At 45.4% G+C, this 27,778-nt stretch overlaps 1 protein-coding gene across 2 annotated transcripts; it reads right to left on the bottom strand.

Moving 5' to 3' along the window:
• Positions 1-5,807: 5,807 nt before the first annotated feature.
• Positions 5,808-26,788, bottom strand: ECRG4 (ECRG4 augurin precursor). Of its 2 annotated transcripts, XM_063392668.1 has the most exons (5): positions 26,647-26,788; positions 11,600-11,716; positions 10,859-10,906; positions 8,194-8,351; positions 5,808-6,192 (listed from the first exon to the last, which is right to left on the bottom strand). In XM_063392668.1, exons 2-5 carry the CDS (start codon positions 11,685-11,687, stop codon positions 6,031-6,033), a joined length of 456 nt encoding a protein of 151 aa, XP_063248738.1. In that variant the 5' UTR covers positions 11,688-11,716; positions 26,647-26,788; the 3' UTR covers positions 5,808-6,030. The 2 variants fall into 2 exon arrangements, with proteins under 2 accessions (XP_063248738.1, XP_063248739.1); XM_063392669.1 differs by lacking the exon at positions 26,647-26,788 and having other exon boundaries at positions 11,600-11,796.
• Positions 26,789-27,778: the final 990 nt, after the last annotated feature.

The following is a 27,778-nucleotide window of genomic DNA, read 5'->3' as shown; positions in this document are numbered from 1 at the left end:
TTGGAAATCTGCCATACAGCTGAGATGGGGAGCCAGGATGTATTTTCCTGTCTGGATTCAGAGGTGGAATTTAGATATTATACATTACCTCCATCTTTTCACAGCCGAGCAGCTTGAGATCTACTTTTTTTGTATGAAGCCTTTATCTAGGTCGTTGATCTGGGCATTTATTCGGTACTAAATTGCCTGAAAAGTACACTGTGGTGTGCTGCTCCACAATGTGCCTGTAACCTGTCATTACTGAAACACTCACAAAGCACAGCCTCTCCCTCTACTCGAAGCCACAGCTGGACATGTGTGAAAGTAATGCCCACTTCTTCAATAGTTCTTTGGAGAGAACTGTTAATCAGCTCCCAGCATGGTGGTTTTAACCCTTAAAACCCTTAAGCTAGAGAGTATATTTGGGAGATGATGCTCTTTCTCCTTAGGTTTCACTCCTTGTGCAGATTGTGCCATTGAATGCCAAAGTCTGTGAAGAAATGGCTCAGAGGTACAGCCCTGGTCCAACATTCAGCACAGCCATGGAGAGTAAATGGGAGCTCTGGCTGCCAGCTGTTACTTCCAGGGATGTCTTTTATTTAATCCAGTGACTTCAGTACAAAGTATGTGAGTTTGTACAGGTACAAGCATGCTACTGCAGACTAGCACAAAATGTGTGTGCTCAAAAAAAATAATCCCCCGGGAAGTCTGAACCTTTAGATACACGAGAGAAGGATTTAAAAGCTCTTTAGGTTACTTCACAGCCTGACTTCCTTCATAAAAGGGCAAATTGAAGAGAGGGCAAGTGGCTGGTACCAGTACAGCCCATCTCTGAGTGTGTGTGATGCCTCCCACTGGGCCCTTAATGACAAGACTCTGGATTTGCTACTTTGCTCGTACTGTTTCTAGTTTTGCTTCAGAGCTTCCTGATGCAGCTCCCATATTCTTTTTTAATAGTATCTTCCAGCAACAGGAGCTGAGGCAGCTGTTGCCCTTAGGTTTTGACTGTGACTGACTGTGGGGCTGATTTGAAAGGAATGAATCATGTTAGGGGTCTGCTGATGCTTGAAAGTCTGGGGTACTTTGAAGTTGTCTGGCCTGAACTGAGTCTTCCAGAAGGCAGATGGAGGTTTGAATGTTGGTGCTCTGCTCCCATCTCGGATTAGACATCTCAGCAGGAGAAAGAGGCATCAAGTGTGTTGGGAACCACAGGTAAGAAAGAGCTGCTGCCTCTCAAGAAGAGCCACTTTTGATGGAGGATAGTGGAATACAGCACTGAAAGCTTGAAAATACAGGATTTGGGAGTAAATTAAGATGAGACATGCTCTTGGGATTTTTTTCCCTAGAAGACTTGAGAATTGGAATTTTCTGCTGTCATCTGGTCAGGCAGACAAAATGAAACTAACATGACCTAATTTGAGGTGCCTATTTACTCACAGTGATCTGTACAAATGGGCAGCTGTGCTGGTGCTGGGTGCAAATCCTCAGTCTCAGTAGGAAAAACACAATGCAGGAGAGGGAACTGGCCAGTGTGGTGCTGCTGAGTGAGACCAGCTTTCCAGAAGAAAAAGTGTGCAAGGCACACACTGCTGTACATCCTTTGATCCTCACACACAGGACCAGTCCTGCTGCTGGAGGATGAGATCCACAGTTGGATTTTATTATTTTTTTTCAAGTATGATGTACTTTTCCTTTATTTCTCAATGTAGGCTACTGAGGAGCATTGTCAGTCACATTGCTGGTCTACAGACAAGCTAAGGAGGAGCTTGCAGACCTAATTTATGTAGTTCCATGAATATGTATTCTAGAGAAGCCTTATGCCTAACTTTTTGCTGTATGGGGAAATAATTATCTGGTATTTTCTGTGTCTAAAGTGTTTGCAGCTTCACTATATAGACTGGTGGGTTTAGTGGCCAGCAAGTTCACTGCCATCTGAGTATTCATGTGTCTTAGTCTAGTTTTTTCAATAAATGTTTTAGAAACATAATATATTGGAAAACAAAAGTCACTTTTTTTGGGATTTGAATTGTGTTTCAAAGTTGAAAGAGGCATAATTGCCTTAGAGAACAGGATACAGAGGGCAAAACAAGGTTTCGATTAGTTTGATGGATGGAGCCAGTCCCCAGCTTTGCTAGTATTGAGTTTAATGCTACTTGAGGCCAGGAAGTCTCTGAGGGTTGTTAGGGGCTGGTCCACAGGAAGAAGATGCTTTGTTAACAGCAAGGGAAAGTAATACTCAACACTGCTAGCCCTAACAACCACACATCCCTGAAGTGGCTGGGAATGTAGCTGACACAAATCTGTAGTTCTCTGTTGTGAATGTTTCCCTGTGCAGGGATTTCAGGTGGCAGAAGGGATGCCTTGTTTGCAGCTTTTGACTCCTTAGAGCTACCATGAAAAGCAGCAATAGTTCTGAAGCAAAGCAGGGCTCCTTCTGTGTGGCAGGAGGCTCCTGAGTACAATTCTGTACCAACAGGGAGGCTTTGCTAAAATAATAATTCATATTTCTTGCAAAAACCCCCAGATTTTGGTTCTCTGTTCCTTGTCTCCGGCCTTCTCTTGCTTGTTTCATAATAGCAGATCTGACAAGTGTTTGGCCATCTTGGTTTGTTGCCATTTACAGCCTGGAACAAGCACCAGCTTGTTTATTCTTGCAGTGTTTCCCCTAGATGCTGACATGCTCCTCAGCAAGAAGCAGGATCCCCTGAATCACTGGTCCATACCATGGCAGAAACAGCTGGAGGGTCCAAAGCACAGAGCCACAGGGAACAGTGGCTTTTAAGTGCTGTCAAAGCCACGCACAGGCAATCTGGGCTCTGTCCACTCCACTGCAGAGAAAGCTATTTTAAATAAGGAAGGCTACATCTTCCACCTGGGAAACAGTCCTGGGCTAGAAGTGCTCAATCCCCCATCCCCGACACGTTTGTGTCACAAGTAGGAACTTAAAGGGCATGATGACATGTCTTCCAAACAAAAAAGGGAAAAAAGGACACAGCAGTAATACTTCCATTCTTTGGCAGAGGGGTTTGCTGGCAGGTGTTACCAGCAAAGGAGGCAGCACTGCCCTGTGAGTCTGATGGATCTGCTGCGCTGACACTGACAAACTCAGGGATCAGGCTTTGGAACATGAAGCACTGGAGCACGGCCAAGCTGTTCCTGCTCTGAAGGGAGCCACAATGAACAATTGCTGCTCTTCTGTCTTGCTGGAGAGGTTACGTTGTGTCAGTGCTGGGATGGCTGAGGGTGAGGGTGATGTGAAGTGCTCTGCGCTGTCTGCACAGCAGAATGGAAATGTTGAGAGGAGGTGCACAGTTCTGTCTATGTTTTGGAACAGAAATAGTCAAAAGAAATTAAACTTTGAAGCACTCCAAGCATATCCGATGATGTTTTTTTCCCCAGTAATCCTTCTTTTGCCCAAGCCTGACAGCTCATCCTTGCTTGCTTTCCATCATTGCAACTGCTGCAGTGCAAGGCAGAGGGTGCATTCTGCAAGAATGAGTGCCCTCACCTCAGAGCACTTGTGGTGAGTGACCCCAGCCAACAGCAAAGCCCTCACAGCTGCTCCCTCCCCTGCCCCAGTGGGAGAGAATTAGACAACCAGGACAAGTACCCTTGAGGGCTGAAGTAAGAGCAGTTTAATGAGTGAAGAAGAAGAAAACCCAGGTGAGGCAAAGGCCACTCACTGTCTCTCCCAAGCAAGCCGTATGCTTACCCAGTCTCTGAGAAATGGCTTCTCTGGGAAGAAAAGCCTCCATCCTCTTCTTCTTCCCAGCTTTTAGTGTTGAGCAAGTCATTACATCATTTAGAATTGTCCAGTTTGGGTCAGCTCTCTCACCCCTGTACTATCCCATTCTCTCACTCCTAGCCTGCCTGCTGGGGGGCAGTGTGAAAATAGGCTGTGCAGGCACTGCTCACCCAAAGCAAAAACATTTGTGTTCTGCCTACACTGGTTTAGTCACAAATCTCAAACATGTTATCATATGTATAGAAAGTCAGCTCTGTCCCACTCCTTAACCCTGCAACACAATATTATTGAAAAGATTGTTTTTTCCTCTTGGAGAATTCAAAAGACAGAGACCATAGATTTGGTTGTGAGCCTGCAAGGCACAGAAGGCTGCTAGACTGAGTCAGCCTGCAGGAATGGGCAGAGTTTACAAAGGCCTGGGGAGGTATGGTCTTTATGTAGAGCACTTCTTTTATTCTTCCTTATTCAGCTGGTCTGAATTCCCAGTTGTAAATTCTGGGAAATGATGGAAATTACCATCAATGGTAATGGTTTAAATGTTGCCAAATTCAGTGCACTTTTTTGGATAATACAGAGAATGGAAGTATTCTTCTAGGAATAGGTGTTTTCCAACTGTGCAAAAGAGTCTGTGCTTGACTCAGAATGTGATTATTCCATATTTGGAATAAACACTCTTCTACCAAGCAAATGCACCAGTTTAAACCAGTTAAACTGGCAAGAATTCTGCTGAGATTAAACCTAGGGAAGGCTGAGGGTTTGGAGCATATTAGGCCAGTGTGGATCTGTGTGTGCAGAGAAGGGACCAACGTGTTCATTCAGCAAAGAGCTGTCTCCTGGGAAGTGTTCCTGCAGGGCGCTGCATAGTGCTGGACTGCATCTCTTAGACAACAGTCCATCACACATCAAGGGCCTTAAACAGAAGATTCAGAAATACACTCAGAGTTAAGAGAGAAGTGAAGTGTAAAGTATGGTGTTGCCATGATCCATGCTTTGGAAATCTCTTGTAAGCTTTAGATGAGAGACAGCTAAAGCATCCATGCTGTCTTCTCTGACTGCTGCAGTTGGTAGAACACATTAGTCTCTCTTTATCCTGATTCTTCAGTTCCAGAAGTCGTGGAGCAGCCAGCCTTCCTCACCTGCCCCAGTCCTCTACATTTGTCAAGTACCGGCAGTGCTTTCCTCTGCCCAGCTCCTCCTGAAATCTCTCTCCCAGGCTGATGTTGCTGTGATACAAAAATTGGTTGTGTTTCAGGACTCCTAACATACATGATGCCACCACCAATTCCCCTTTAATCCACTGTGTTTCACTCACAGATGCCTGATCTCTGATATATTTTGATGTTCAGCCTAATGTGCGTGTTTCAGTCTGAATTGGGGTAGAGGGAATTCTGCAACAGGAAATTATGATGTCAGGGAATTGTGTTGGATGCTGTCTGACACTAACTTAATTTTAAATAGCTTACTTTGTTGTTTTATTCCCTATTTTGAGCTAGGCTGAAAGCTTGATGCTAAGTAGAATGGACACAAAGGGGAGTATTCAGCAAAGATAACCTTGGGGTTATCATGCCTGGGAGGGATTGGGGCTGCTCAGGTTGGATGCTCTGTGCCTCAGCAATTACTGCTAAAGACAAGTTCCTGCCTTGAGCCCATTCCCTGGAGGATCCTTTCACAGGCTTTGTAGGTAGGCGAGCTCGTCTGCACTGAATTAAGCTTTTGTGAATATCTGTGTCCTTGACCCAGCAGGAGCTACAGAACTGCCATGTCAGGCTTGGAGGGCTGCACACTGTAGGTATGGAAACAGCAGAGGAGGCAACAAGGCAGCACTTCAATTGACAGGAAACCTTTTTTTTTTCCTTTTCTCCCAAGAATAATTGGATTTATTTGTTAATAGAAATGTGAATGGGCAGGCACATCTTAAACGTACTGGCTTATATTATGTATTCTATATGCCAAAGTAAATGATATAATGTAATTTTGCAATTGATTGTAGGATAGCAAATGAAAAGGCCCTGTAAAAGGGAATCTGTAGTAATACAGTTGGAATTAAACTTGCTGTTATGAAGTCTACAAAATAATAGCAACCTGATTATCAAAAAAGCTTTATTTCTATAACACTTTATATATATAGTGTACTATTAAGTAATGATAGTTTTAAAAAGTCGTGTTGCTTTCACCAAAGTCTGGCAGTTCCTTTACTCTTGCTGTTTGACATGAATAGAAGAAGAAGCGGGGTTGTTCTGACCGAGGGGGGCTCAGCCTCGCCCAGTGCAGCCCTGCAGGCACCGGCTGCAGCGGGATAAATGGCATTAGTAATCGTCGTAGTTGACGCCTGCTCCGTGCCTGAAGGTGTGTGGGTTTCGCGGGCCAATGGGAGAATCCTCATCGTAGTGGTGCTGGTAGTATCCCCCGTAGTACTCGTTACGAGCACGCCCCAGGTTTGTCCAGTAGGAGATGTCGTCTTCAAATTTCTGCCAGAAAAAAAAGACAGCGTTTGCTTTCCAGCCTGAAACTGCAGCGATGAGATGAAACAAGTGGTGCAAGAGCCTTGTTATAAATTAAATCTTTAGATCTAAGGGGGTTTGTGACTTGTACCCACCTTCTCTATGGGATTATCAAGATCCTGTGTGCAGGAATTGTCCTGCCCACTGCAAAGTGCTTAAACTGGCAGCACCTTCATCTGAAATGTGCACTAAGCACCTTTAGTATTTCGATTACCTTGACAATGGTGGACTGTAAAATTATGTCAATATTTTACAGTTAAGAATCTAAAGGTTTAGTCCTCCCTTGCCATGTGCCTTTAGTTGCACTGTCCCTGACTGGGGTGCAACAGGCTTTTGCTTTCTGTCTGTGATCTCTCACTCCCACCTTGCACGGGTAAAAACAAAGGTACAATGCAGCCTTCCAGCTATGGAAATGCAATAAGCACTTCAGTTCTGCTCACAACAGCAGATGAAAAATAGTGTTCAAGGATATCAAATACTTGCCAAGCCAAGGCCTTTCCATCTGAATGACTCTTTGGAAATATTTTTGGCTGAGATTTGGGAAAAAAAAAAAAAAAAAGGCTTTGCAAATACACAATGGATAAGTATGGACCAAGTCCTTTGCTGGAACAAACAGTTATTTCATTGTTAAGACTCGTCTTAATACTCAAGAAAACCTAAGTGGATTCATTGTATCCCACAACAGGCCTCATTTCAGTTTTTGAAATGCATACAGGAACTCAGAGGAGAATTTACTTTATCTGCATGGTTTGTCCTTGTTTCTTTTGGTATTTTCCCCCAGTCTTCAGTTTCTGATGTATAAAATCACTTTTCCTATTCCTATTAGTAAAGGGAGATGTAGCCATGCTGTTGAGAAATGATTTTTATCCACATGATATCCAGAAGAATTTAGAAAAAAGAACCCTTCGTTATTTCAGCTCAAGCAAAGGATTATTTTTCTAATTGTTGCAGCTTTGAAAATGAGGGCATTCATCTTCCAAGCAATCCACATAGCATGAAGCTTTCCTGCCTGTGCCAATGCAATCTCATTAAACATATTCATGCAGCTGACAGAAGCCAAGAATTCAAGACCTATAACTATTTTTACCTCTTATTAACAGCAGAAATGATTCTACATGTGGGACTGTGACCAAACACACTTTTTTTGCCCTATTCCAGCATCTATTTAGTAGAGCTTTGTGAAGAGTTTGATTCCACTCCAGAGTTTTTACAAATAAAGTGTTTTTAGAAAATGTGTCCTTCTCATTTGAAGGGAGGTTGACTGAATATCATCCAGTGGTTTTCCTTTTGCATGCAGAGTGGAGGCACAGCTGCCAGTGTTCATGGTGGTCAGGAGCTGCCCACGCTGTGGAGGCACAAGTGTACACTGGGTGCATAATGCCAGTGCCATTTCACTGAGGAGTGCCAATCACAGCCAGCTGGGTGTGGATTTCTCAGCATGTTTAAAAGCTGATCAGGCTGAGGCTGACAAATTACCTTTCTGAAATATGAGCGACTGCTTTGAGTCTGGCCACCTATTCCACAAAGCAAACTTTGTTCATATGTCCAGTTACAATTTATTAAGCTTAAGTTTGATAGCAGGCAGGAACTCTATACAAGATCTTAATGTAATTTTTTCTACTAATAAAATAATGCAAGGATCTCTAACATGTAACAGAAGTTATATTTCTGTGTGACATTTGCCACTTTAAAGAAGAAATCTGGGCAGGGACACCTTCTACTCAACCAGGTTGCTCGAAGCCCCATCAAAGCTGGCCTTCAGCACTTAGAGGAATGGGGCATCAACCACTTCTCTGGGCAACTTGTTCAGTGCCTCACCACCCTCACAGTAAAGAATTTCTTCCTAGTATCTAATCTAAATCTCTTTTTTTTTTTTTTTTTTTCTTTCCATTTAAACCAAATCCCCCTTGTTCTACCCCTGTGTATTCTCCCTCTTTTTCATCAGCCCTCTCCACATCTCACACTCACCTGCTCGTCGAAGCCCAGGTACAGGAACTGCTGGTACCACTGCTGCACGTCGGGCTGGCTCCTGTCCCACAGCTGGCGCCTCTGGCGTCTCAGGCTGCTCAGGAACTCCTTGGCTGCTGTTTCTTTCACTGACACCTCAGGCCTCGCAGCAGCAGGGGCTGAAATTAAACCCCCCCACAAAAGGCATGCCAGGAAATTTTTGGCCAGCCTGAAGCGTACTGCTTGCAGCAAGTAAGAAAATGATTCTCACATCATGCCATTGCCTTTGTGCTTGCCAGTGCAATGCCTGTAGCAGAGTAACAGTAATAAACCCAGGAATCACTGATGTAATAGGATTTTTCTGCTACCCTCATTCTCCTGGATCCTTGAAAAGCATTTCTGAGCTCAAGTACAGCAGCTAACTAAGGAATTTAAACGAAAACACCCAAACTCAAGGAGCATATAAACTGTGTGTTTGTGCTTTCAGGAGAGAACAGGAGACTGGCCCTAAGTGCTACAGTTGCAGAAATTGGCTTGAAGAAGAGAGGTGAAGTTAAAAAGACTGAGGAAGCTGGAGAAACACTGCTAACATTAGAGAGGAGGGAGAAACACTTAAAAAGATAGATTTTCAAATCTAATGTGTAAAAAAGTAGCATTTAGCTGAGTGCTACTGAACACCCTGTATGCCTGAAAATAAAAGCCCGTCAGGTTTTCATAGCAACCTACGTGAGGGATGCATGGAAATATCCTCAACCTGCCAGACCCAGATGTGCCATCTAGCTTGCTCCATGCCTAACAGCAGCTTGCTGTGGCTGTTAGAGGAATCGATGCACTTCCCAAAGACATGGATGAGAGGGCTACTCAGGATGAGAAGAAATGGCCTCAAGTTGTGCCACAGAAGGCTTAAATTGGATGTTAGGAAAAATTCTTTCACCTAAAGAGTGGTCAAGCTTTGGAACAAGCTGCCTAGGGAAATGGTGGGAATCGCCATCTCTGGAAGTGTTGGAAAAATACATACATTTGGCACTTGGGGACAAGGTTTAGTGGTGAACGTGGCTCGGCTGGGTAAATGGTTGGACTTAAACACAGAGATCTTTTCTAATCTAACAGTTCTATGATTCTGTGATTGGTCAGCCTCTGGCCACATACAGAAATGATAACACATGGTACTGATCTGGCAGTGAAAGAAGTGTGTAAGAGTAGAAGTCCTGCCTTCAGATGGTTCATTTCAGTGAGGAAGAAATCAGGAGCATGGGTGTGCATGGGATTTTTGGAGGGTGTGAGTGAAGAGACTGGGGTAGACAGGGAAGTCAAGTGGAGATGAAGTGGTGAAAACCACTGAAGTAGGAGCTGGGCAGACTCACAGAGGAAGGCAAAGGACTGCATAGAGAAGGAGATTCTGAAGATAAAAGTGATAGATGAGTTGTTGCACTAAGTGGGAAACAGTAGGCTGTCCTGCAATGATGAGGTGGAAACTGATAACTCACCATGACCATGAACTGGGTGTTGTTACTGGGAAGAGGGACAGCTGGGCAAATGTCCCATGAATGAGCCCTCACACAGGGCACACTGCCAGCAATGGAAGCACAACTGTGCCTTTGGCCTGCTCACTTTTAGAAAACAACCAGAAAAGGGGAGCAAGGCTGAAATTAAAGAGACTTCATATTCTCTCCATCATCAATTTTGCAGTCCTTCCTATCTAAGCCATTTTATCTGCATGCCCTGATAGTCCTCCCCATGCATCCCCTGTCCCCAGGGGACCTGAACAAACAAGTGGCCACTGCTGTGGTGCAGGAAGGTCTCTCCTATCTTCACACAAGCACTGCAGAATGGTGACGTAGGAACCCACACACAAGGAAAACTAAGGTGGGTGGGATATATATTTTAGTTCTGGTAAGATGTGTGGAGAGATGCCAGAAAAAAAACCCATCACAAAATTAGAAAGCCTGGCAGAAAGTGGGAGTCCCCTCTGGGGAAGGTATAAATTTTTTTGTTTCAGCCATAGAGCAGGATGAGGAGAGCTGGCCAAAACTTCTGGGATGTTTCATCTGCTGTGGTGCAGCTTGTTCCCAGTTGGCATCGTTTCCACCACCTTCCCTCAACCAGTGAGCCATTCCATGCTTCTGGCTGCTGGGCCTTTGGCCATCATCGCTCCCATAAGAGAGCAGTCCTCCAAAAAGGAAGCATATGTGGGGCCAAGAAGACAAAAAGAACAAGTCAAGGCATCATAGGCAAGCCAGGTTTGCATATATTCTTCCCTGTGCCTGAGCCAGCAGTATTTCTGTGCATTATAATTTCTTGGAAAAGTTTGTGCCTTCCCCAGATAAGCCAGATAAACGCCACGTCTGCCCTGCATACCTTGGAAAAAGTTGGTGCTGTGCTCTGTGCAGAGCAAAAGGCAGGCATGCTGCCTGAGGCTAGGAACCTCGGATTTCAGAGGAGCTGCGGCAAGCAGAGCCCTCAGCCCAACACCCCAGCACCCCGAACAGGCACGTAGGCAGAGGCTGTGCCCGAGCAGGAGCTCCTGGTGTGGCCCTGTGCTCACAGCCCCCTGCTCCTGCAGCTGGAGGGACAGGGACGGCTCATCGGCAGCTCCCGCTGACAGCGGCTCCCAGGAGAACTGAGGAACGCGCTTTGCTGGCCCTTCACTGGCCCTACACTGGCCCTTCACTGGCCCTTCACTTACCTTCTCGTTTCTGAAGCATCAGTTTAAGCTTATTTCCCCTTGAAACATCTAGAGAAATAAAAATAAAACACATACATTTACTGGGAAGGAAATAAAAACTAAAACATCAACAACAGCAGCAACAAAAGACTATTCCTCAAAAACTGCCAGAAGTATTTTTGTCACAGCTCCAGTTCAACAGGCAAAGCAGACCAATTTCTCCCAGGAGAAATTTGCTCTCTTTGCTCTCCTTTCCACACTTGAGTGCAATATACACTGCAAAGAAGCTTCTGACACTCCAGCATCCTCTCCCCAGCTCTCTTGGCAAGGGAACCCTATACTGGCCTTCTTCACCAAGTAAATGATCACATTTCTCATCAGAAAACTGCAGCTGGTGCCAGTACCAGCACCCAGAGCAGCATGATAATGCTGAAAGCACCTGGTCACTGGGTGAGGGCTGTGCTAACAATCAGACTGCTCCAAGGTTGTGCCTGGCATCCCGCCCCAAAGCACATCGAAGCAGTCATCCTGCTGATCCCCACACCGGCAGCGCAGCGGGAGACCTGGAGCGCTCGGCTCGGCTGTTCCGAAGTGCTTCACTCACTGGCAAACAAGCACCTTTTTAAAAAGATGCCCAACTAGCGCAGGGCTCAGAGCGTCCGAAGGCTCTCCCCAACTCGGGGTGCCTGGGGAAGGTGTTTCCCGCTCCCCGGGCCGGGCTGTGCTTGCCCGTGTCCCGCATCCCGCATCCCGCTCACTCACCGGGGGCCGCGCAGAGCAGCGGCAGGAGGAGGAAGAGGAGGAGGAGGGAGGCCCCGGGCAGGGCCCCGCGGAGACACGGCGGCGGCATGGCGGCAGGGGCGAGGAGAGCAGTCCCACCTGTGCGGGACGAGACGGAGAGGACGGAGGTGGAGGGAGGGCCGGAGCAGCGGGAGCGGAGGGAAGGGCCGGTCCCGCCGGCGGGGAGGGGCGGGGACGGGACGGGCGGGGGGCGAGGGCAGCGCTCGGCACCCGGGGATCCCCGGGGCTGCACCCCGGCTCCGAGCGCGGCAGGACCAGGCACCCTGCCTGGCTCGGCCACCTGCCAGGAGCACTGCTCTTTGCAGTGACACGTAACCAACCCAGGGAGACCGGGGAAGACCTGTCAGCGGCTCATGCAGGCTTTTCTGACACGGGAGTTTAAAAAAAAAAGTCTGTAGCGTGTCATTTCACATTGCTCTCGATATAAACCCAGTTTGCCAGATCCTTGTAACAGTACATGGAAATGGAGAGATTGTCCTGATGGAAAAACTAAACAGAATCAACCAAAGGTGACTTAGTTCAGGGTTTTCTCTGCCTCCCTTCCACCCACTGCCCCAACCCACAGAAAATCAAAATGCACTTTAGCTTTAAAAAATAATTTGGAATTTTATATATATATATAAATATACAGTATTAGTTTATTGTAAGAACTCAGGGACCAAAAGCTAAACTCACGAACTAAGAGCCCTTGCTCAGCAGTTTCATAACTCTAATGGTGCCTAAACTTACTCTTTCTTTTTCCTAATTCAGACTAAAACCTTCCCTTGGTGAATTAATCCTCTATCAGTACCTTCCCCTGCAGATGCCAGAAACACCCGAGATGAATTCCTAATGAATTCCTTACCCAACAGACACAAACCTCTCTCTTCCCTCGCAGCACTCAGGAGACCATAATGAGCATCTCACCTCCTGCTGAAGCTGTGCCAGCAGAGAGCAAGGGAGAGCAGGGCTTCCTCTGTAAACTTCTTGTGAGAAATCTGGCAAGTGCTGGGGCCTTGGCTCCGTGATGGAAGGATCGGTTCCAGATCAGTTGCAGATGAATACACACATACACACACAGAGTGCACACTCTATATATTGCAATTGTATATAAATATGGACATTGAACATGTACGTGTATACATCTACACAGCCACGAGTGCTTGGTGGGGGAGCTGTGCAGTGCTGTGGCAACTCCCTGTGATGAGGTGTGGAACCCACAGAGGCACAGCAGATCGTGGGGGTGGGACCAGGCCCCATGGCTGGCTTCACCACTCACTGTAAAATGCAGAAGAATCACCAGAATGGGCTGGTCCCTCAGCAGTGTCCCAGCCTGAATGCTGCTTCAGGAAATTGCTCCTGTTTGCCCCACACGTCTTTCCTCTTCTGAAAAAGTCACTCAAATCTGCACTCAAAGATTTCCCCTGCTGCCCTTCATCCCCCAGCACCCCTGAGCTAAAGCTCAGGCACCTCTGCTCATCCTTTTTGTAAGAACTTGTTACAAGGACATGAAGTGATAGGACAAGGGATAAGGGCTTCAGAGTGAAAGAGGTTTAGTTTAGATATTAGGAAGAAATTCTTTACTGTGAGAGTGATGAGACCCTGGAAGTGCTTGTCCCAAGAAGTTCTGGATGTCCCATCCCTGGAAGTGATCAAGGCCAGGTTGGATGGGGCTGTCTGAACAACCTGGTGTTTGGGAAGGTGTCCCTGCTTATGGTGGGGAGGGGCTGGAATGAGATCATCTTTGATGTTTCTTCCAACCCAAACCATTCTATGGTTCTGTTATCCCAGCCCAAGTGACAGTGTCAAAGTCGATCAAGAGCTCCACCCAAAGTGCCTCTTGCTCTCTGCAGGATCCACATCTTCCCACAGAGAGAGAGCAGGAGGGAGCAGCACCTTCCTGATGCTGTGATGGAAGCACTTCCACAGGAGTCTGGGGTCCCTGCTCAACTCCCACACAAATGTGAACCAGAACTTGCTCATCTTTTCTGTCACTGTGTCCGAGTGGTTTTTCCCTGTAGCCCCGTGCTTCACGTGTCAGCACACAACACCGTGTGTTGGAGCAAACGCCCTTCTCCTGAATCAATGCACTCTTTCATCAGGTCAACACTGACAGCCTGTTTGCTAAAACCACCAGAGCTTTGGGGATAGTTATTTGCAGAATACAGCTAGAAAGGACAGAAGAGAAGAGCACATATGCAAGACTACATGGAAAATCTGCGATGGAGTTAATTTATAAAACCAGGGCAATAGCTCATGAATATTCATGGTTTACTGCTATACTGGTAATGGCAAAGGGTGTTTTGTTCAGCTGATTGGTTTGTAACAAGCCTTGTGTGGGAGTTGGGGCCCTGCAGAACTTCAGGTGCTTTGTGCCTCTAAGCCAAGGAAATACAAAACTCAGAACCTCTTCTGGATACCAGATACATCATGATGACTCAAGAAACTGGTGGGATAAAATGCAATCTTGTGAAACTCAGAGAAGGGATTGACTCAAGTACAAGGTTATCATAGAAATTCATTGCTCTAGTGATGAAAAAATGATTGACAGAAGACTATAACACTCAGGTTTAAACTGAGTGTTGTGTCTTCAAGAAGTCACTTTCTCAGTTCAGGGGACAGAAGTTTTTGACATAAAGTAAAAAAAGCATAACAGCACTTCTTTTCAAAGGCAGTGGTCAAAGGTGACTGATGTTTTCCCAGTAGCAATCTCTATTTCTTTTCAGGTTGCTTTAAGGAGTTAAGGCAATGTTGCCCTAGTATTGTAGTAAGACACATTTTTCTGCTGAGCTTGCAACTACTGTATTGTTATTCCAAGTATTTATCCTTGAGTAAATATCCAAGCTTACTGACATGTCTGCAGTACTCCTTTCTGTTATTTACCATGAAAAAACACAGTTGCTGTGTGTACAGCTGGAATACTGCAGCATTTCCCTGGGATCTCTCCATCAGCCATGACACTGCTTTCTTTAAAACCTCCCTTTCTTCATCATCACCCGGATCATCAGCTCTTGTTCTTATAGGTGACTTTAACCTGCCAGACATGTGCAGGGAACTTAATACAGCAGAAAAGAGGCAGTCCAGGAGGTTCTTAGGGTGTCTGGAGGACAACATTTTGTCACAGCTGGTGAGTGAGGGGGAGAGAGTCTGCTAGACCTGCTGTTTGCAATTAGAGATGGGCTGGTGGGAGATGTGGTGGTTGGAGGCCACTTGGGGCACAATGATCATGAAATTATAGAGCTATCAATATTTTGTGAAATCAGGAGGAACATCAATAAGACTTTTACACTGGCCTTTCAGAGGGCAGACTTTGGCCTATTTAGGAGACTTATTCAGAGAGTTCTTTGGGAAGCAGCCCTTAGAAACAAAGGACTCCAGGAAAGACTCTCAAAACAGGGATCTTGAGGGCACAGGAACAGACTGTCCCTGTGTGCTGAAAGATGAGTGACGAGGCAAATGTCCAGCATGGATGGGCAATGAGGTTTTGAAGGAACTTAAGAATAAAAAGAGGATGGATCAGGAAATATTTAAGGGGGTTACTAGGGCATGCAGGCAAAAAATTAGAGAGGGCAAAACTCAGTTAGAACTTATTTTGGCAACTTTTGTGAAGGATAATAAAAAATGTTTTTACAAATATATTAACAGCAAAAGGAAGTGTAAGACCAACCTTTGTTCTCTACTGAATGTGGGAGGCAACTTAGTAATTGCAGATGAGGAGAAGGTGGAGGTGCTTAACGCCTTCTTTGCCTCAGTCTTCAGTGGGAAGGTGGCTTGTCCTCAGCACACCTGTCCTCCTGGGCTGACAGATGGTGTCAGGGAGCAGAATGGTCCCCCTGTTATCCAGGAGGAGGCAGTCAGAGAACTGCTGAGCCACTTGAATGTCCATAGATCTATGGGCCCAGAGGGGATCCATCCCAGGGTGATGAGGGAGCTGGCAGATGAGCTGCAAAGCTGCTCTCCATCGTTTACCAACGATGAGTCCTGGCTCACTGGTGAGGTTCCCGGTGACTAGAAGGTGGCCAATGTGACAGCCATTCACAAAAAGGATGGGAAGGAGGATCCTGGTAATTATAGGCCAGTTAGTGTGACCTCAGTACCCGGTAAGGTAATGGAACAGTTTAAATTGAGTGTCATTATGCAGCACTTACAAGATAAGCAGGGTATCAGACCCAGCCAGCGTGGGTTTAGGAGGGGTAGGTTGTGTTTGACCAGCCTGGTCTCCTTTGATGAGCAGGTGACCCTCCTGGTGGATGCAGGAAAGGCTGTGAATGTTGTCTATTTGGACTTCAGCAAGGCCTTTGACCCTGTCTCCCATAGCACACTCCTGGAAAAGCTGGCAGCCCATGGCTTGGACAGGAGCTCTCTGTGCTGGGTTAAGAACTGGCTGCATGGCCGGGCCCAGAGAGGGGTGGTGAACGGTATTACATCCAGCTGGCAGCCAGACACCAGTGGTGTCCCTCAGGGGTCTGTTCTGGGGCCTGTTTTATTCAATATCTTCACTGATGGATGAGGGGGGTGAGTCTTTCATTGGTAAATTTGCAGATGACACTAAGCTGGGAGCATGTGTAGATCTGTTGGAAGGTGGGAGGGCTCTGCAGAGAGACCTGGAAGAGCTGGATGGATGGGCAGAGTCCAATAAGATGAAGTTTAGTAAGTCCAAGTGCTGAGTCCTGCGCTTTGGTCACAACTCCCCCCTGCAACATTATACACTGGGGATGGTGTGCCCAGGCAGAAAGGGACCTGGAGGTACTGGTGACAGCAGCTGAATATGAGCCAGCAATGTGCCCTGGTGGCCAAGGAACCCAAGGGCATCCTGGCCTGGATCAGGAATGGTGTGGCCAGCAGGAGCAGGGAGGTCATTCTTCCCCTGTCCTGGGCACTGGTGAGGCCACACCTCGAGTGCTGTGTCCAGTTCTGGCCCCTCAGTTTAGGAAGGGCATTGAGATGCTTGAGCACATCCAGAGGAGGCAACGGGGCTGGAGAGGGGCTGGGAGCACAAACCCTGTGAGGAACAGCTGAGGGAGCCTGGGTTGTTTAGCCTGGAGAAAAGGAGACTCAGAGGTGACCTTATCACCTTCTACAACTCCCTGAAGGGTGTCTGTAGTCAGGTGGGGGTTGGTCTCTTTCTCCAAGCAGCAACTGACAGAATGAGAGGACCCGGTCTCCAGCTGCATCAAGGGAAATATAGGTTGGATATTAGGAAAAAGTTTTTTACAGAAAGAGTGATAAAGTACTGGAATGGTCTGCCCAGAGAGGTGGTGGAGTCACCATCCTTGGATGTGTTTAAAAAAAGACTGAATGTGGCACTCGATGCCATGGCTTCCTTGAGGAGTTAGGGCAGGGGTTGGGCTTGATGATCCTGAAGGCCTCTTCCAACCTAGTGATTCTGTGTGATTCTCTGTGATTCTGTGTTCGGAGGCGTTTAAAGCTTGGTTTAGGGCTTGATTTGCCATTGGCACCAGTGCTGGAAGCTCTCTGCTGGTGTGGTTGGGCAGCATCCTCAAGGGCATTAGGTAAGCAAGTCTGCACCAATGATGTAATTTGGTTAAATGTCTTTCATCACCACTGGTGACGGTCTGACGCCGAAACTTTATTGAAAGATGTTAATTAATGCTGTCAGCAGGACTGTTCCCCAGAGAGCTCTGGAAAGAGGAGCAGTGAGCAGGGCCCCTTTCCTGCATGGTGTAAACTCCATCAAGCCTCTCAGCATAACAAAGACTGTGAATTGGAGGGATGCCTGCAGCAGGATAGCAGGATGGAGCTGGTGGGTTCATTACTTTCTCAGCATGGGGTTAGACTGAGGACTTCAGTCTTGCACGCCTGAGGCAAAAATTTGGGAGCAATCCAATAGAAACCACTCTGAATATGACTTCAAGAATATACAGGCAGGAGCAAGCCAAGGAGCTAGCTCACTGAAGAAATTCTGGTAGCCGAGTCTGCTCCTGGCCAGCTTTGTCTTGGGAGCCTGCAGGACTAAGTGTATGTTTTTCAGAGTAAGCAAAGAAGGCCCTAGATTTTAAAGTAGCTCTTCAACTTGCAGCAGGTTTGGTGACTACTCAGGCAACCCTATTTCATCTCTGTGATCTCTGAGTTTATGTGTATTGGTTTCAAGCCCAGCAGTTTAAACTTAAGCTGCCTGAAATGGTGTAGGCATGTGTGGCTCTTTAACTGATATGAACTAAATGGGGAGGCGGGGAGTTTCTGGCTCAAAGCGTCCTGAATTTTTAAGTGTTTTACTATTATTATTAATATTAATATTCTACATTTTACCTAAAATTTTGTACAAAGAGATCTCTGAATAGCAGAGACTCCTCTGCTTTTGCCTCTCATCACAGTAGCTGTTGAGAGAACTGTGGTTTGTTCATTGAAGTGTAAGAAATAAAATCAGTAATTGCTATTCAAGGATATTCAGTAATTCCAAGCACAAGAAAAAATACACTAAAAAGACTGATTTTGATTTCTTTCCATCTTTCTTTATTAAGATTTGTGATTTTAATTGTTTCAACACAGTAAAGTTCTTAAACACAGTGTGGATTAAATGCTTATATAATCACAAGATTCCCAAAGTTGGATTTCCAAGAAAACCCCCCACCAAATATGATGAGACTTAGGATAAAATAACGAGGCTCAAAGTAGCATAAGTTAATAGGCAAATAGATAAGATGGAAGTTGGCCAGGGAGTGCAGGAGATGCCACTTTGTCTTTTGCAAATAAGCACCGTATAGATTTTAACAATCTACTAAAATGATTAAGAACATTTGATCAAGAACATGGCAGCACTGAACAGTGTTCCTAACTCCCAGAAAATTATTACTTTCTGCTAATAAGGCTTTTATAAATCTCCCAGCCATATTGTCCAGGTTGCTTGCCTTAGGGTAGAGGCACTTGGCACTCCAAATCTTTTTCTGCAGCCTGTTCCAAGAAAACTGCAGGAGTCGTGTTTTCCTTCCAAACAGAAGGAAGAATATTTAAATAATCAGTCAGTTCTTTCTAAAATATTTTGAGTTTCATACTATTTTCCACTGCCCCAGAGAGGTCCTGACAGTGACAGGACCATCCCCAAGTCTCAGGGCAAACAACTTTTCTTTAGGAAGAGTTGATTTGTTGTCAGCTGTGAGTCTCATTGTCCTTAGCACCTGGTTTGGGACACATTTCAGCCACTGCATCTCAACTGGTTACACTATTTCTTTAGTTCATTTTAGTAATAAATATTGGAGCTCATATTTTCCATAGAAAATAGCTTAAAATAAAGTTGTTGGGATTTTTTTCTCCTGCTTGCCCAGTGCTGATATTTTTCTCAGCTTCTGTCTGAGTCTGCCAGATAAGAAATGGTGTCTGTTGGTCTGTCCATCCTCCTCCCTTCACTGACTGACAGTACTTTGCTGCCCTCACTGCAGAATTTACCTTACTGCTCTGGTAATAAGCACGGTGAGAAGGAGATTAGTTCAGCAACATTATCAGATCATGGCTGCCTCCATTCCACAGAGGGATAAAAACATTCTCTCTAAGAAATCCTTCTCATTTTTCTCTTCCACTGCCTCCAGCACACTTTTAGGATAAACCTGGAAGCATATAGCAAGTCTGCATGTCAGATTTAACAGGAAGGGAGATGGAGAGGGGCTGTAGTACATTAATATCTGTCCTTCTGGCATGGCCTGATTTCATTCAAATTATTCTTTCCTTTACTGCTGTAATTTGGGATACTTATTTTTTATGCCTCAGAATACTTTTTTGAACTCTTATTTCTGAGCTATTTTTTGCTTATGTTCATTGCCTTATTTTATTATTCATATCCAGAATGCACACACACTCTCATAAAGGACCCCTGAACGCACAAAAAAAACCCCCAGACCCACTCAACAAATTGCACCACTCAAAGATTAGGAAATGCAGTCTCAAAAACCTTAAATTTAACAATTTGGTTTTAGCATCCCTTTTCCTACAGGTTATTGCTGTCCTAATGGTTTGTACACATTTCTGTTCTTTCCCCAAAACTTCAGGCTTTCTCAGGGTGTGTTATTCATATAATAAAAAAGCTGTCTGACTTTGTGCTGCATTGTGTCACCAGTGAGCACTGTTCCCAGGGATCCAGCCCTTCCCTGAGGAGTGTCCAACAGTAATGCCAGCAGCTCCGTTCTGGTTGCCATGTCTTCCTGGGCCCTCAACCAAATCCTCATCATGACAGCATTGTTTCCCTCCTCAGGCCTCCCAAGCAAGCGGGTTTGGTGAAGCTTGCTGCTTGGTAAGCACAGTCCCCAGAGCAGGTGGCTGCAGAAATAGAGACAATCTGACTCCACACAAATCCCAACCCACCTTATTTCTTCCTTCCCCTGCCTTGCATCTGAGGCTTTGGCAGTGCCTCAGGCTGGTCCCTGCAGGACCCCTTAGTGATGACATGGGTTAAATGTGGGCATGTTCCAGAGTGGGTTTCAGCCTGTGCAGGGAAGTTTACTAGCAGAACAGGTTTGCCTTCTGAGGAGCAAAGAGCCTGAGAGAGTGGCAGGTGAATCTGGAATAGGCCTACCCAAGGCTTGCCTTCCTGTGCCTCGGTGCCCACAGTGCCAGGAGCCTGCAGGAATGCTGGAGAGCCGGGGCAGTAGGACAAGCCCTGTGCATCTCCACTGCACCCTGCACAGCCAGGAGCCTCAGAGACCTGCAGGGACACAGCACGAGCCTACTGAGCACGGGCTGTCAAAATGTGGAGGTTTTATTTGAAATGGGAGAAAGTGGGTGCATTTTCATGGGGAAGGGAAAGGGGAACATCCCAAGAGCTGCTGCCACCCTTGGCTCAGTGTGAAGCAAACGTTTCAAAGCAGAGGAGCTGGAACATTGCCTGGAGCATACCAGGCATTCTCAGCATAAACAAAACAACCTGCTTTCCCCTGCCTGCCCTCTCAGGCAGGTAGGAATCACATGGGCTGCAGTTTTCAGCAGCACTGTCAGCCTGCCCAAGGCAGGCCCACGGGATGCAAAACGTCTGCCCAAACAGTCAAAATACAAAATATGGCAGAGTCACCCGCAGCAGAGGGCAGGGGCTGCTCTCTCCTCGGGTCAAACAGGAGCCCTTGGGAGCCTTAGTAACATGCAGTGCATGGCAGCTTGGACCATGATTCTCAGGTTATTAGAGCAGAAACCTCACTTGTCTTCCTGACTTTATCACATATGACCTTACACCTCTCTTGATCTGCTCTGTGGCCGCTCTTGCTGGCTCTGCTTTATATCTGTGCTTCCCAGTCTCACTGAGAACAAGCCCGTGCCTCTGCTCATCTGATGTTGGATTACCCCTCTGATTTACAGTTCAGTTTGTTTCCAGGGGAATGCACTCTCTGTACTCTCTCTGCCCTGCCGCTGTGTAAGAGATAGTGACATCTTTAATCTTCCCCCTGAAGCCCCACTGCACCCAGCTGTCCCTGGATGCCAGCAACTTCAAAGGGTGGGTGGCTGTGGGCTATGGAAATTTGAGGGGAGGATTTTTGCCTGTTGTGATCATTTAGGTACCCACCCTGCAAGTATTCATGCACACATGCATTTTTAATCACGAGAGCCCTATGGAATCCCATTTATCTCAGAAAGATTAAATCCCACTCTATGCCTGGGTAACACAAAACACTGTTGTACAGAAATGTGGCTCTGCTGGAAAGGTGGGCATTTCATCCCCACCTCTTTGCTCTCTTGGGCCTGTGTTTGGAGGGCAACAGAAAGGAAGGCTGGTCTCTGATCCTGAATCACAACATGGGGCCTGACCCAGCTCAGTAGCTCTCCTCATGCTAGTAGGACTGCACAGCTCCTGAACCCATGCTGGCATTCCATCAACCAAGCAGAAGAATGTGCCTGTAGTTTTTAATACAGACAGGCCTCTGGAGTCCCTGCTCACTCCTCAAGGTTGTGGCATAATTGCTCTTTTGCCCTGGGACTCCTGCCACAGAGGATGGCACAGAAGAACTAAGATGCTGCCATCGATGTCCAGCACGTTCTTTTCCTTCCATCAAAAATACCCTCGTAGGCAAACAGCCATGGTTTGGGTCAGATTATTCAGTTTCTGGGTCAGACCAGATACCAGCTTTAATCTGGAAATTAATCAGTTTCAGAGAGAGGAATTCTGAAGACATAATTCTTCAAGTTGGAATGAACAATTCAATCACCTACCAAAACCAACACAAAATTCTTTCACCTCCTTCTCTTCCAAGATCTGCCATTATAAATCTTTGTGTCTGACTCCTTCTTTATTTTAAAGAGAACCACAGGGATTTTTGCTTTAAAGTATGTTGTCATGGTTTAACACGTTTTCACATCCTGCATGGCAGATCTGAAGCACTGTTCCTGAGTGAAGGACAGTGACTGCCTTGTTATTAGGTAATGTTACCACCTAACGGCTACAATGAAAAGATACTTTCACCTAGTAATTATTTGTTAAAATGGACTGCAAGTATCTGGAAATGGGCTGGATGGTACTTGGAATTGGGGAGGACCAGATCTGGGTAATGCCCTGGTGCCCTGATGACACCAATCTCTTTCTCTCACATGTGAGTCCAGGTTAGGGTTTAAACACACAGTGAGTAAACACAGACAAACCTTTGGGGATTTCTTGTACCTTACAGAAATGGCATAAGTGTAGCAACGACTATGATAGACTGGGAGAGGCTACACAGTGATGTTAGATTGTTTATTTTTACTCAAGTTACAACTGGAATAGAAACATCTTCATGAAGATGGTAATTTAAACTTTTAATTTTTATGTTGATTAATGTAGATTCAGGGACAGCAATATACCTTTGATATTGATAGTCACACAGAATCATTTAGGTTGGAAAAGACATCCAAATCAGCAAGTCCAGCCATTGACCAATCACCACCTGATCAACTAAACCATGGCACGCAGTGTCACGTCCAGTTGTTTCTTGAACACTTCCAGGGATGGTGACTCCACCATCTCCACGGGGAGTCCATTCCAATGTTGTTACCCTTTCTGTGAAGAAGTTCTTTGTGAATTTCAGTAGTTGATAATCACTTGTTAACCAGAGATGGTAAGATCACCATATCATAGAAACACTTAGTAGGGAAAGACCTTAAAGCCACGGAGTCCAACAACAAACCTTGCACTGTCAAGTCCACCACTAAACCATGTCTCTATGTGCCAGATCCATGCATCTTTTAGAAACCTCCAGGGATGAGACTCCAATGCTTCCCTGGACAGCAGGGAGGAGATAGGAGCAGATAGGAAGCTTTCTGCTGCTTAGTCCTTTTCAATTAAGAGAAAATGATAGATCAGTCATACTTTGAAGAACACCATACCCATCATGGGAGCACATCTTTCAGAGGCTGAGCCTAGCTTGCTGCTGTGCAAAGTTTAGGCACCTGGATAAAAAAAGTCCTGGTTCTCCTCATTTAAATATAATAGTTGTCCTTGGGTTTAGTAAAGCCAACCTTTTACCCATGGTAAAATTTCATATGAAATTTTAGTCATGGGTTTTGAGTTGGCCATGTCATGAGAAATTGTTTTACATTAAAAAAAAAAAAAAAAAAAAAAAAAAAAGCACCACATACAACCAAATCACTGAATCATTACAAAGCCACTAAATATGTCCACGGAAAAGCTTTTGCATAATACTAATCTTACTTGACTTACTAATTTTATTTTGTACTTAAAACAATCCATACTGAGATGGTTGAATAGTAAGGAGAGGAATGCACAAAAGAGATGAGAAATACACAACAGAAAGAAATACACAGTGGAGAGAGGACTTTTCATCTGATAAGAAAGAACATATGGTGTAAGGTGTATTTTAGTAAAGAAGCCAAAACCCTCAAGTCTCCACTGCTGTCACTATTCCTATAGAATTCCCATCAAACTTACAGTCTCAATATACGAAACAATCAATCAGTTTCCCTAGCCATGGAGAGATCCCACTGCCCAAGGCATAGATTGATTTCCCTGGGAGCACACAGGCAGCTCCAAGCAAGGCTAAAAAAGGAGCAGATTAAAACAAAGGCTGACAGAATACCTTCATTTTGGTTTCATTATGAACAAATTCCAACTCTAATTATTTCATCCGAGCTGTCTCTCTCCTATTCATCTCCAGTCTCCACTTAAACATCCTATATTTTTATTTAAAAATAAGCTCTCATTACAGAAGACTGAACTCTTACATGTAAATAAACAAATAAGCAATACAAAGTAGGAATATTAATCAAAGATCTAAGCACATTTTCTGAATAGCAAATACGATGGAAAATGTATCCTCCTATTCCCTTCCCTGACTATACAGGCAGATTTAGGAACAAATTGTCCCAAATGATCTGAGGTTGAATTTATGACTAGAGCAACTACACTTATGAAATATATGCACTTTGCTTACTGATATTTGAATTCTGTGCCTGGAGAATGCATGTGTGAGTAGTGGAGCAGGCTCCCTCCTGAAGCACTTTCAACCTAATTGGATGTGTAATGGGCTCAGAGTCTAACTTCTAAGAGGAAACATCAGATGGCTGTTAACAATACTGGAACAACTTCTAAAGAATTGTCTTGGACTATGTGGATCTTTCTTAATCAAGGAGAGGTTTTTTTCTTTTCTCCTTGCCAAAAGACAGTCTCTGTCACAGGTACTCTTCTTGATCCTGAAACATGACTATACAGGGATGTCAGAGGACCTGAATTATGCATGCAGTTAGAGTGATGTCATCTAGCCTTTTCAGATGGATGGAGAAGGAAGAAGACAGGTGGTAGTGTAGAGTTTGTACATTTACAGGTCACCTATAAAATGGATTTGTCCAAATTTATACAAAATGCCAGATGAAGCCAACTTTCCTCCAACCTAACCAATATTGTTTTCCCATCAATTGCTCTGCAGTGGCTTCAGGCAATACCTGGAAAAGGTTGGTGGCTGATGACAGCACTACAAGGAGCAGAGAGGTTGCAAGTAAGAGGCAGAGGAGGCAAAGGGCAGTGGTGTAACATTAGAAAGACCAACAGACAAGAGTGACTCTACAAGGCCTTGACAAATTCCATTTACTCCCCAAAGTTAAAGACTTATGCTTGTGCCTCCTACCCAGAATGAAAACTCCTCCTCTTGCTGAGGATGAAATCTGTGTGGTGAGTGGTAAGAACACTCTCTGCAAGCACAGCCCTCACAAAGCAGAGGAACACAGATGTGCATTTTCCCATAGCCACACTGAGACCCAGCCCTCAGAGTCAATGGCTGCCACAGGGAAGGGCTGACACATGGGCTTTTCCTTCCTAGAACTGAAAATCCAGGTTGGATGCACGCTCTGTTAACTGTTCAGTTCCAAAGGTTTTCAGCATCTTTTCTCAGTAACCATACTTGGCAATCAATATTTTCAGAGGCCACTGACACAGCCTTAAAGGCATCCCATCTGTCTGTCATTGGAAAGCTTTTCATCTCTAAATATCTGCATTAGTATTCACAGGGAATGAAACCATAAAAAAAGTACATTGAGTATGAGGCCTTTAAAAAATGCTGTGGTGGATTTATTACAGAGTGTGTGTTGCAACACCCAAATGAACATTCATGTGAGAAGCCCCAGCAAACAGCAGACCCCACACAGTTTCTTACAGACAACCCTTCTGTACATCATTAAGTCTTCCCTATAGTAAATCAAGCCAAACCCAGCACGCAAACATTTCTGTATTTAAGCCTGTGCTAAATAAATGATTTTTCCTGTTGTTTTTTAATGACAGACGTTTCCCTTTGAATTTTCATGCTCTAGCACAGGTCATTCTACAGTCACCTTAAAACTCTACGTGTGTACAGGAATGCATGTGAATAAACTGCAATGGTAAAATATGCAAAACCTCTGCATGCCAATTTTTTTAAACATTATCTGTCCATCACTGTTCTCTGCACTTGTTAAGGGATGGTGTTCTTCCACCTGACCAAAACTTTCCTAAACAAGACAGATTCTTTAAAATACAAAGAGAACCGTCTTCTTTATTAGACACTTTTTTGAGGCCAAGAATACAGCTTAGCTGAAACCAAGACCTTAGCAAGAGTTCAGTTCAAAGAGTTTGGGAGCAGCCCATGCCTGATTTAACCACATACCTCCAAACAGCATACACAGAGCAAGCTGCTGTGCCCCAGATCCTCTTGCCCAGCCTGCAGCACTGCATTTTCCTGCAGGATTGTGGTGAACTGTCACTTCTGATCATTTTAATCAGTCCAGCTGTAGGGATGCTGTGGCTGGGTTGGGACTCATGTGCCCTTGGAGCACTGCAGCTACAACTGCATCACTGAGTTTGTAATGTCTTCTGCAAACCTGGCTCAGATCTTCAGGCTATCTGGAGTAGGAGCTGGTAAAATACAGCCTGGGGAGGTGGGGCACCCGAGCCTTTACAAACACATTAACTGATGATCAGATGTGAAGGTTAAAAGTACGCTGTGGTTGCTGCCTTCAGCTTGTTTTCAGGAATCACAGTGAAGCTGAGCCACTCAATTGTCAAGCTTGCTTCTGTTACAAATACTTTCCCTTTATTCCCCAAACATGGCATTCTTAATTGTACCTATAAATTACCTCTTCACTCCTCTTGTGTAGCAGCACGAAAAACAAATTTTAACATGGAATGTGTCTAATCTACAGAAGTACACAAACCATAAGACATCTGTGTTACAAACTGCACACTTCATCATCAAAGAAGTGATTTTTTAGTTGTTTTCTCATTGGTCAGCTGCAACAAAGAAAGTAATAACAATAGATTTCCCAGAGACTGTGCCAGTATCCCCTCTATGTCCACTCACTTCTGATACTTCCAGTCATTTCCTCTGCTGCAGAGCATGCATTCACACCCCAGTGTGTACACACACAGGCATTCACAGACAGACAAAGGGCGTCCTTCCAGCAAGGAAAATGCCCTGCATGAAGCTACAGATCACTGAAACCTAAACCACTTTTTTATGACCCTCCACAGTTGTTGTCAGAGAAGGAGTAAGACTTCACAATAATTTTTTCTAGAGAACACTGACATGTTCTTGACACTCCTCCCCTTCCTCTAGCAGACAAGTATTTTATCAATTTACCTTTAATGTAATACGCTTCCTGTCTCCTTCCCAGGATGGGAATGCCCGGCCAGAAGAAGTGACCTTTCCTGCCACAGAACAAGTTTCTCTTTATTTCAGCACGCCTCCCCTCCTGCCAGCAGGGCAAGCAGCGACCGAGGCTGGGAGCGCGGGACTGGTGGGGATGCCGGGCGCGACAGGCGCGTTTATCCTGCCTCTCCCAAACCCCAGCCCCCTGGCTGTCTGCCCAGCACCCCTTGGACCGAGTGTGGAGAATCACATCTCTCCTTGATCGGGCCGCTGCCTGCAGGAAGATGATTGCAAGCAGATGTACCCATGCTCTCATGTGAAAGGAATCCAGCTTTTGTGCCGGCTGTACTGCACGATGAGCGCCCAGCTCCAGGGAACAATTCAGTGCTCTTTAACTCCTTGCAGGTGCTGGGAACCAGCGTGTGTCGGTACAGCAGAGCTGAGACACAGGAGGGACAGCACACCTGGGGTCAGCAGGAGGGCCAGAGGCCAAAGGCATGACCAGCAGGCTCCCCTTACTGCAGAGAACAAGGCTGGGGTTCATAAATACTCATTTTCCCAGTAAACATCCATTATGCTCAAAACTTCACGAGGCTGAGGCAGCAAAGCAGTGTTTTACCACAAGTGCAGTGGTTTCAACATCTTGTTAAGGATGATCCAGGAGGAATAAGCAAGATGGACATCAATAATACCAAATTAATTTATCTGAATATGTAGGTAATGAGGAACTGACAATGACTGGAGCATCTGTATATTAAAAAGTTCCTTTTTTTCAGTGGGATATCCCAGTAATGTTGCAAATGACCCAAGGAAATTGCAATTAATTTAAATACTTGAAGCAGTTACAGCTGTATTTTGGAGGCACATTATATATTTTTAGTGGATGTACCCTCTGGATCACATTTCAGGATGTCTGGCCACATCAGGGTGAATATTCCTGCTCATGGGACATACCTGGACATACAGTGGCAAAGCAGTCCATAGGGGCCCAGACACTGCCCATGGGGCTCACCTCTAGGCAGCCAGCCATGTGTCCACGTTCATGCAGGAGCACTGGGAAGAGAGGCTTTACTTACTGCCATTATTTGGAAATAACACGATCATGCAGACCTCAGAAGCACCA

This window comes from Prinia subflava, chromosome 3 (assembly GCF_021018805.1).
Source record: "Prinia subflava isolate CZ2003 ecotype Zambia chromosome 3, Cam_Psub_1.2, whole genome shotgun sequence".
Lineage (NCBI taxonomy): Eukaryota > Metazoa > Chordata > Aves > Passeriformes > Cisticolidae > Prinia > Prinia subflava.
The sequence above is the reverse complement of the archived record's forward strand: the minus strand, read 5'-3'. Positions and strand labels throughout refer to the sequence as shown.